This window comes from Opisthorchis viverrini (assembly GCF_000715545.1).
Source record: "Opisthorchis viverrini unplaced genomic scaffold opera_v5_135, whole genome shotgun sequence".
Taxonomy (NCBI): Eukaryota; Metazoa; Platyhelminthes; class Trematoda; order Opisthorchiida; family Opisthorchiidae; genus Opisthorchis; species Opisthorchis viverrini.
The window spans coordinates 782,219-793,242 of record NW_008751792.1 but is presented as its reverse complement, the minus strand read 5'-3'; the positions used below and the strand labels follow the sequence as shown (position 1 = coordinate 793,242).

General features: G+C 47.0%; 2 protein-coding genes across 2 annotated transcripts in view; one reads left to right on the top strand and one right to left on the bottom strand.

The window, feature by feature from the left end:
- Nucleotides 1-1,404: 1,404 nt before the first annotated feature.
- T265_06527 (hypothetical protein) lies at nt 1,405-10,295 on the bottom strand (the record flags this gene model as incomplete). Its single annotated transcript, XM_009171810.1, has 4 exons — nt 1,405-2,039; nt 2,071-2,560; nt 7,676-7,793; nt 10,225-10,295. 4 exons carry the CDS (start codon nt 10,293-10,295, stop codon nt 1,405-1,407), a joined length of 1,314 nt encoding a protein of 437 aa, XP_009170074.1.
- T265_06528 (hypothetical protein) overlaps nt 3,230-11,024 on the top strand; it is a gene marked incomplete at both ends in the record, with an annotated part of 26,983 nt that continues 19,188 nt past the window's right edge. Inside the window, 6 exons of the mRNA XM_009171811.1 lie at nt 3,230-3,454; nt 3,489-3,588; nt 3,633-3,838; nt 4,635-4,747; nt 4,795-4,887; nt 8,602-8,992. Of these exons, the coding sequence (XP_009170075.1) occupies nt 3,230-3,454; nt 3,489-3,588; nt 3,633-3,838; nt 4,635-4,747; nt 4,795-4,887; nt 8,602-8,992 (1,128 nt within the window). The remainder of the gene's footprint in view (nt 3,455-3,488; nt 3,589-3,632; nt 3,839-4,634; nt 4,748-4,794; nt 4,888-8,601; nt 8,993-11,024) is intronic.

The window sequence follows — 11,024 nt, the reverse complement described above, 5'->3', positions numbered from 1 at the left end:
TGTTTAAGGTCACTGCTTAAAGGTCCAAACGTTTGTGATTCTGTTGATTATACTAACAGATGGCTTGGAGAATGTGGTCTTGACTAACCCAACCTCTGCCTTTCGACTTCTTCTGTCTAGGCTTGGGCAACCTGGCAGTATCCTAGCCCTCATGCTTCCTTCTGGTGGCATGGCAGCTAGGCACCGAAAGGGTGCGACAGCTGAACGATTACTGTTTATTATTATTGCAGGTTGGAGCTGATAAATTGGTGCATAAATCCAACAATATCAGTGGGCTGTCAAGTGGGGGTTTGGAAAAGGAGCTATGCATTGAAGGCAATAGCTTGGATGTACGAGGGGCCATGTCTGACAATGTCTCTAGCCGTTGACATGGCCCGTCTCGGGGTCCCCATCCAGGAAGACGGCAGTTACCAGCGCAGCTGAGTTTGCTGGTAATGGCTTTCATATTTTGCTGCCAAGTCATTGTCTGACTACCTCTGGCTCTTACACCCTTCACGTGGTTGTGCGAAAAGAGCCCTTTGAGGAAGTCGGTCGACTGGCATACGCAGCACGTGGCCAAGCCAGCGCAACCTATGCAGTGTGATCAGCTCATCTATCGGGGGTGAGTTATTTCTCCCGAATACCATTCGACAAACTTCAGCATTGCTGACCCGGTGTTCCCACCATATTCGGGCAATGCTCCGAAGACATCGATGGTCAAGCACTGAAAGTCTTTTGACGTCCTCGGCGCGCAGCGGCCAGGTTTCTGATCCATATGAGGCGAGATGGCCCAAGTGGTAAGGGCGCGAATTTACTAACCGGAAGGTCCGTGGTTCGAATCCGACCACCGCCTCTCGACTTCCCCTGTCTAGACTTGGGCAACCTGGCAGTATCCCAGCCCTCGTGCCTCCTTCTGGTGGCATGGCAGCCAGGCACCGAAAGGGTGCTACAGCTGGACGCTTTCTTTCTTTTGATCCACATAGTAATATGAAGCGCACTACAGCATTATAAACTCGACCCTTGACAGAGAAGCCGATGTCACACCTACGCCACAGGTAGCGTAGGTTCCCAAAAGCTGCTGTGGCCTTCCCAATCCGGATGGAAATTTCATCTTTCGTGAGACCACCGGGACTGATACAACTACCCAGGTAAACAAATTTATCTACTATCTCAATCAGTTCATCCGCAGGCCTGAGGCTAGGGTTCGAGCCCACCCAGTCTTGCACTTCACACTTTGCAAGTGTGAAGCGCATGCCGAACCGCGAGGCAGAATTATTTAGGTTACTTAATATTGTTTGCATTACCACGGGGTCAGTTCCAAGAAGAGCTATGTCGTCTGCGTACTCGATATCTGTGAACGGGCGCCCAGGGAGCACTTCCACCCCACAGGCATTAGAGGCTGGTAGTGAGTCTTCCATGATCGTATCAATCACAAAGTTGAAGAGGAAAGGTGAAACAAGACAGCCTTGTCGGACACCACTGGAAAACAACCATTGTTGGTTGCTGGAAGCAGTGTCGCTCTTCCCGAATCTGTCGGAGGGCGAAGATGTGGTCGATGCAACCTCTTGCAGGACGAAACCCAGCTTGGTTTTCACGGATCTGCTTCTCTTTGTGTTCAGTCAACCTTCGAAGGATAAGGCCAGAGAGCACCTTCGATGCCACAGCTAACAGGCTGATGCCACGGTGGTTTTCACATAGCGTCCGCGTACTCTTTTTGAAGATGGGGATAACCGTCGACATGCCCCATTCTGCAGGCACTTCCTCTTCGTCCCACATAGTACCAATAAGCTTTGTCAGGTGGGTCATCAGGGATTTTCCGCCTTCTTTGAAGAGGGCTAAATACAGACCGTCCGGTCCTAGTGCCTTCTCACCTTTCAGTGCGGCTATTTCGTACCCTATATCTTCTTCTGAAGGGCGATCAAGGTTTAGATTCCATTCGCCCGTATGCATTATCTCCATCGGCTGTGTTCCAGGAGGCCAGCTGAACTGCTCTTCGAAGTGTTCGGCCCCTCTCTCCAGTTGACGTTTTTGCGATTGGATTAATGAGCCATCTTTTTTCACTTATCGTTTCGCTGACCGTTGCTTTCCTACGGCCAGTCGCTCGGATTAGTTGATAAAGGACACGGCTGTTTCCCGTAGCAAAGGCCTTCTCCATCTTTCGAGCTTTCGATGTCCACCAGAGCTTTCGATCTTTCTTTAGACTCTTCACTATTTGGCGTTTGAGGGACTTGCGTGCGCCGTCGTACTCCTTGCCTGCTGGTGTGGCTTTCCTGGCATCAGTCATGGATAACGACCTCGACGACATCCAGTGGCCTTGTCGTCGAATTGGAGAAGTCGGGCAGGCAGCACTGAATGCCTCTCGCATAGCTCCTTTCACATTCTGCCACGCTTCATCCGCATGCTCACTGCCACCACAGTATTGTTTTACTGTGAAGAGTTGTTGGCCCTGCTCAGATCGATACTGTTGAGCTACGGAAGTTCTTCGAAGTTGGTGGATTGGCATGTTTCGTGCCGACTTGCGAGGGCCTGAAGGGAAACGAACTGTCAGCCGTGCGCGCACCATGGAATCAAGTGGTGTGCCCTAGAAGAAACGGCTCCGTGCACACATGAAATTGCTTAATGAAAAGTACGATGTCCTCTAGGGAGAATGGGGGGGGGTCCTTGGTGCTAATGAAATGCCCCGTGTTTGTTGCTCCAGAATGGCAGAGTTGCGTGTAAGCCCTTAAGAATCAGGTGAGATGAATCGTTCACACGAATATTTCGAGAGAGCATATCAGCGACTACATGATACACCAGCTCACCATTTCTCAACATGGGCACCGGCGAATTTGTGCTGAGAGGCTGTTGACAATGTGCCCTTCATCACCATCTTGCATACTGTAACCGGATACTTCCGACAAGATGAGAAAAATTGCATTTCAAAACATCAGAAAAAACTTGGTTTTTGTGACTGGAGCAGGGTATACTTTGGACGTCCATGTACTATCATTCGTCCATGAATTCGACAGCTTTTTCTTCGGCGCTACTTCTCTTTTTCACACCCACCCTATTTAGGCCAGGTGATCGCAAGTTTATCTCTGAATGAAACGAACAGTTGTCAAGGTCCTCTTACTTACTGCCAAATAAGCTTCATTTTTCTTCGTTTCATCATACTCCCAACTGTTTTTTTGTCTTTCCACAGCTTCTCTATTAACGCCACGCTTTCGCGAAACCTTCTTTCTGACGCATATCCGGTGCCCCTTATTTTACGATGGAAACTGCTGTGGACCTCGTAGGAGATGCTACCAAGTTTCACAAACCCGGTGAGAATTACACTTCCCCCGGATACGTAGTGACCACGTCCACTATGCGACTTCTAAAGGAACACATTGCCCAGACAAAAGGGATGGTGGTCACTCGTTTCCCACCTGAACCTAATGGCATTCTTCATATTGGACATGCAAAGGCAATCAATTTTAATTTTGGATATGCCAAAGTATTTCTGTTCATTTTCGCTCATTTTTTCGTAGAAATTGGGTGGTATTACCTACCTGCGGTATGATGACACTAACCCAGAAAAGGAGGAAGAAGAGTTCTTCCGCGCGATCAAAGAAATGGTACTTTGGCTTGGTAGGTTCTGGTCCGTTTTTTTCCCATTACATACACACACGCAGGTTTCACTCCCTACAAGGTCACCCATGCTTCGGACCACTTCGATCAGCTGTACAAATGGGCAAAAAAGTTGATCAGACTTGATCAAGCTTACGTTTGTCATCAACGGCTAGAAGAAATTCGTGGTTTCAATCCCCCTCCCTCACCTTGGCGCGATCGTCCGATTGAAGAATCACTGCAATTGTTTGAAGATATGAAAAACGGAAAGGTTATTTTAATTTTACAGCATTATTTTGTCCAAATGTGTTATGCTCTTGTTGGTTAAAAAGGCTGGCTGGCCCAGTATTGCCAAGACCAGACACTGACGGATCATGCGAATATTCGCCTTCAAGGTTTTTTTGGAAGATCAAATTAGAGGGTGAGAATGTTTCAGACGTAGCAATGACCAGAGAAGGGCCTTCGGTTTCCTCTCACCATCTACGCTATCAGAATCCTAATCAATTTCCAATGTGATCGCGCGAGCGACTGAAAGTATAGTGGTCTGAGTCCAACCTTAAATTTTATTGTCTCATGTCCACTACTAGTCTAGTCGTCATGGCGACTAGACGTCCGAAAGGCGGACGCATCCGAGCTATTTGATTTTTCTAATTAAATTTACACACAGATACACGATATATCCATGAGTATCTTTCACCGACGATAACATTCGCCCTTCACTAGGAAGGCGCGTAATAGAATCCTAATTCGTACGATCCAGCTACTGCTGTCTGGGTTTGGCCACGGTGCTTATTCTGATCTGTTCCGCCTAATAGCCTGTTTTTTTGTTTCCGAATAATCTTTGTCCCTTTCAAGACCCTCGACTTTCCCAAGCAAGTTTATCTGCCCTTTTTTTGAACTTTTTATGTGGCTGCTACAAGGAATCACTGGTGAAAATTGGATAGCAAGTAAGGACAGATGTTATAGCCGGTCACCAGAGAGCACCGTCACATTGACCCTAATCCCTATCCTGCCTACGTTTGTTCACCCGTTTGTCCATCTTTCCTTTTCATCTCCACTCAAATCAGATTGATGAGGGCTGTGCCACTCTTCGTATGAAAATCACTCTGGCAGACGGGAAAGTTGACCCGGTGGCCTATCGAATCAAAATGCGACCTCACCATCGCACTGGTTCCACATGGTGTGTCTGTTTTTCCGTCTTTTCATTCATCGCGCCATCCATTCCAGGTGCATTTATCCTACGTACGATTACACGCACTGCCTGTGTGACTCGATTGAGAATATAACTCACTCATTGTGCACCAAGGAGTTCCAATCTAGGTGAGTGTGTTCCCTTTGCTCGGCTTTGTATCGATCCTGCTCTCAGTTCACCAACTTCACTGGTAGAAAATCTGACCAAATCTTGCTTTTTTTTGCAACTGTCTTTCTTTGGACACCCCTTGGGAGTAATGCTTTCGTAAATTTGCATCCTCTCAGGGAGACGTATCCGTTGTAAGACACACTAAGAGACTAATGAGAAGTGATATCTTTTGAGGAGTTGTCCCCCTTGCGAATGTGGTCTGTTTAGACTGGACGTTCGAATTTTCCAGCCGCCTGATGGAGAAAACTAAACGCTGACTGGTCGAATTAGAGTAGAGAATTTGGTTATCATTACTGTATGAGTATTATGCTTTATCGTAACCTTGAAATGTTTCTAATCTTGACCATAAGGCAAACTGAGGTTGATTCTACAGCTTTTCGTTCACGCGGTTTTATCATCTGCGCTAAAGTTTTAACATTACTACGCACGCCGTGCACATCAGTGAGAGTGCCGGAACATTCTTTACTGGATAGATGTGGTGGACGCACGGAAGATACTCATTGTATGATTAGGGATAATCTAGACCGAATGAAGAGAACCCTGTCGATAGAATGGACAAAATTTCCTACTGGTCAAAAGTGAACTTTGGTCAAACATTAACCTAGGGAGAGAATCACGTGATCGTATCACTCTACTGGTTGACTACATGATCCCTAATGTGCATGTGGGGGTCGCTTTTGAATCCACAGCTCAGGCTGATGAATCCGGACGCGGATTTTCTTTTTGATGGCCGGTATCTTTGTCTCAACAGACTTCAGCATGTTTGCCGGTACTTTTTATGTAGGCGCGGAAGCTGTTGCAGTGTTCGCACGGTGCGCGGTATCCACACTCTCTAACATCACACTTGGTTCAATAGACGTCTGGTTTAGGCCGCGATACGCTACGTTTGACCAAGATACTAGCTAAATTACGTGTCACCGCGAGAGCCCCGAAATCAGGACATCCACTGAGTGTTTTCACGTGTGATCGCTCCAACACTCATCACGCTTGATCCAGTGTTGGAGCTGAAGTGGTCCGAAGGATCAACTTGTTTGCACTCTCCTCCGGTTGTGTCGTCTCGCGATAGACCCACGTTGGAAATGTCAGAATGACCTTTCCGGTGGGCACAGTATGGTTCAAGCAGCTGACAGCAAACAGTACAGGAAGCTTGAATGTTTTCAGTTGCAGCTGTCACATCAAGTAAGTCAAGACACGGTGAATGCAACTCGCACCCATGAACATTCGTATATGGGCCGAAATTGAGGAACCCGTCCCAACTGTCCACGAAAAGAAATTCGTGCTGTTGCTCCGTGTGGACCTTATAGGGCTCAATGGCTCAATAGTGAGAGCGCAAATTGACAGACCGGAAGGCCCGTGGTTCGAACTCGATCTGTGCTTGGGCAACCTAGCAGTATTTCAGCCCTCGTGGTTACTTCGGGTGGCATGGCAGTCAGGCACTGAAGGCTGCTACAGCTGAAAGACAGACAAACCTTATAACCGATAGTGCTAAGATCTGATGGACTGTGAAACAAGCGTTTGAAGGTGAGGGAGCAAGGTGCGGCGGTACTTAGTGAGAAACGACTGATGGTTCATAATTGGAAGACTGAATTTGAGTTCTTAGAACAAAACGGGGTACGAAAGCGTGGTCTGAATGACGCGTATATGGTCAGTTGGATAGAAAGTGATGCGACAGTAACAGTATCTACGATACACCTGCGACTCGCCGCGGAATTCGGCAAACACGCGAGATGGATAGCACTGGTGTCTCGATGTACCTTTACTAACATTGAAGATATTGCATCCTACGGGTGAGATAATCAACTCGTGAGAAATAAACGGTTGAGTAAGAAGTACGTTGTTTCGAGAAGGTGGTACATTGGTTTGGACCGGTGAAACAAACGTTAATATAGACGCAACACACTACTTATAGGATTGCCGAAAACTCTTCAATGACCCACAACCATTATGCCACTTTTTGGAGCTCATTTGGGTGGGCACAGTCATGAGTTTCCGTCGACCGTATGTTCTTTCAGAACCCCAAATTAGACGAAAATCACCAACTACTCTGATGTGGCCCGAACTCATCCGTCGGCATCTCGACTATTTTCTAGGCTATGACAACCTGGAAGTATTTCAGCCCTCTTGCTTTCTTCGTGTGGCAGCTGGGCACCGAAAGGGTACCACAACTGAACGATTACTATTATTTGTTACTACTCTCAGTAGAATGCGAGTTTTGATGACTCAACTGAATGCAATCGAATCTCTTGTTTTATACGGGTCTTCTTTAACTGAATGTGCTGCACAACGGCCGCCTCATGTTTCAGCTGGTACGATATTCGAGATATCGCAGTACATTTTCATGAAGAAAGCTGCTCACAAGGCTGCTGAAAACTTCTCGACAGCCCACAACCGGTTTCGCCCTTCTTGGGGCTCATCAAGTAGGCGCAGTTCCCGAGTTTCCGTCAACCTTATGTTCTACTTGAGCCCGAACTGGACTGATTTCGACAAATGCACTCATTTGCAAATCAATCTGGTTTTCACGACAGACCGCGCCTACCTGATGAGCACCAAAAAGGGCGAAACCGGTGGTGAGCTATTGAAGAGTTTTCTGCAATCTTGTGAGTAGTTTCCTTTAGGGAAGCATCCTCTTGTGTGTTCGTAAAACCAGGGATCGCAAAAATCTCGCCTTGCCACCTGGTTACCAAAAAAGACAATAAAAAGATAATCTTTTAGCTCTGTCACCCTTTCGGTGCCTAGCTGTCATGTCACCAGAAGAAAGCACAAGGTCTTGGATACTGCCAGGTTGCTCAAGCCTAGAAAAGGGAAGTCGAGATGCATAGGTCGAGTACGAACCACGGATCTTCCAATCAGTAAATTCTCACCCCACCTAGCTACCAGCAGGACCTAGTGCGTCACAGTCTCCTTATATCGTAACTGTGGCTTGTCATATCGAACGAAGCCGATAAAATCCCTCGTACAAGCGCAATGCCACATGCGTTTTGCCTTGGTCCGCTGAACCTAAGTGCTCTGTGCCTTGTGTGAATCCCGATGGAATAAGACCGGTAGATGCACAAGGGGGGTACTTTTAAAGCCAAAATAGTGACGTAGAAACAACTGCACGGTTTGGACACAATGGATACTAAAGGTAGTCAGATGGTCTGAACCTTATCATTAGACTTAACCAGGCCACAACTTGGCTTGTTCTATACTACAATAGTCACAGAGGGTCGCCTCGCAGAATGCCAATGCGGGTAATTCTCGTGTGTGTGTGTGCATGAAACATGCATGCGTGCGTGTGTATGGTAATAAAGCCAGATTCAACCCAGTGTGCCAAAATACAGGACAATACAAGAAGACAATACGGTGTAAAGGTTATTGTAAAACGCATTCTAGATTTGCGGCACCAATGATGAATACACAGATGGTCATCACCTCAACCCAAACTAAGAACTTGGAGGAACGGAATACTGAGGACTCCTAATAGCCTAGGATTATGCTGTCGCTATAACGATGAAACGGTCTGGTTTGGATTGGATATTCTAGCGACCGCAAACTCCCATTCCAAGCTGAATACTAATCACACAATAGACAGATGAGAATTGTCCAGCGTCTGTCTCTTGTAGTACCGTTTTTACAGGTGACTAGAAGAAACTGAACTGTCACTATCTTACGCCTTGTCTATCTCCCGGTTTCAGGCGTCCTGCCTACTACTGGCTTTGCAACGTCTTGGACGTGTATTGCCCGGTTCAGTGGGAATACGGTCGTTTGAACCTCAACTACAATGTGGTATCGAAGCGCAAGATCCTCAAACTGATCCAATCCGGGATCGTCTCGGACTGGGATGACCCTCGACTCATCACACTGACCGCCCTACGTCGGCGGGGTTTCCCGCCCCAGGCAATCAATAATTTTTGCGAGCGTATTGGGGTGACCATGTCACAGACGATTTTGGACCCGTCGGCTTTGGAAGCTTGTGTTCGGGAATATTTGAATGAACACGCTCCTCGGGTAATGGCCGTTCTGGATCCACTTCGAGTCGTGATCAGCAACTGGAACGAATTGTACCCGAATATGACCAAGGGAGAGGTGAGTTCAATGATCATGCGTTGGTAAAATTTAGTTTGCTCCTTTTGGAGAAGTTATCTCTTCTCACAGGTGGTCTAATGAGAGCGAACCGAAGAAAAAGACCGTGAAACTATTGGGTAAACAAAATATGATCCCAGTTTTTTCAAACATTTCTTTCTTTCAGTGCCTTATGGTTTGCACTGTGTTTGGGGTACGGTGTTCGTCAGATGTTGTCCAATATAACCGTTTGCAGTTTTTATGCTCATCCGGTCCAAATTGCACTGTAGGTATCACTCAGGACGAGGATAGTCTACGATGTTATGGCAGTGAAAGGCACAAAACACGCAAACGAACGTTTAGCGCACACTTTCAAAGGATCATGTGGAAAGGCTTCAAACCGATCAATATTGAGGACTATGGTATACTATCGAGTAACTCTTGGTGAAATAAAGGCAAAATGGAATACCGAGCGTTGCCAGCGGTCGCCTGACTTTGAGTGTCTTGCATAACATCAAACGAGCTCAAAAACGTCTGGTTTAAATTGCCGAAGTTCATTTGGTTGACACAAAGTGAAAACTTTCCAAGAAAACACGAACGCCAAGTTGCCCTTTTTGTAAAACTGGAGTGGGCGACAGTTTCGGTCTCTCCAAAGATGTATTTTGATGGAGGTGCTTCTGAGCAGAGAGTCATAAATTCCAATAAAAGCCTCGAGGAACCAACCGAAACCGGCCTCTTAAACACGGACAGCTGCATCGTGCTCATGCGTTGTAATTTGGATGGTACCCGTATTCCTTTGGCTAACTTCTGGGCACAAGGGAGACACCTGTTGTTCTCCGTGACCTCTGTTTTGGCCACCTGACATATTACCGTCGCATTTGATGTCCCCGGCAGTGTTTTACTTACCTGTCAAATGCAGTGGGATAGAATGCATGAAGCCCGAATGATACAACATAATACGATAGCATGCCCATAGCATTTTTTGTATCGAACACGTGGATTACCAGCACGCTTCAGAAACTCATTCGAGATGGTAGCTTTCGGGACACTTGTTGGAAGCCCCGAGATGGGAGTTATTAAACATGTATCAGTCATGTGGTCCGTGGCATACCTACCAGCTACCAGCAAAAGAATAGCGCTCAGTAAGAATGAAAAGAGGAGGGGGAGGTGAGGGGACCAGTTGATGACCTATCGCAAGCATTCTGAGGTGTCTGCACCTCCAACCGTTCAGTCAGACAATCTGCAAAGAAACTGACAGCGTGAACGGCAGCGAGGCACCATGAGGGGTCTCGAGGACCCCATCCGGGGAGACGGACCGCACCAACATTAGTGAAACTTTTCGTAATCGTTTTCACACCGTCGTGTCAAGGCATATGTTGTCCACCTCGCGGTTTTGTGCCATTCTGGAGTAGGCACAGTGAACAACACTTGTCTCGGTAGACGGTGTTTCGGCATGCGTAGAACATGACCGATCCATCGTAGTCGATGGGGCTGGATATTTCCTGCGATTGAGGTGCCTCATCCACAACCAAATACCCATTTTCTAATCACATCGTTACAAATTCGTTGACGCTATCCGACACCAGCACGCTTCTGAAACTTCTGTGGTAAAAAAATCTGGATACAGCTCACATCTGTCCACAGAGGCCATGTCTCACTACCATACAACAATGCAGATATGGCTCAGTCGTTAAAGGGCCCAGCTACCGATCGGAAGGTCTGTGGTTCGATCCCACTCCTGGCTTTTTACTTGCTCCTGTCTGGGATTAGGGGGCCTGAGGGTATCTTAGTCTTCGTACTTCCTTCGAGTTGCATACATTGATGCGTCGAAAGGGTGTTACAGATTACTAGTCTACCTTTACCTGATTGATGCCCTCTCTCAAAAGGAGCCACTTGGTGAAATCTGTCAAAGGTGGTCTCTTGTGGGTGGCGGTTGTAGTCGTAAGGAGATGCTCCAAAGAGCCGACTAATAGAAAAACATCTATCTTTCTCACTGGTCTCCCTCTGGGGGTGAGTCACTATAATTGCAAGTCTTGCATATATATATATATATATA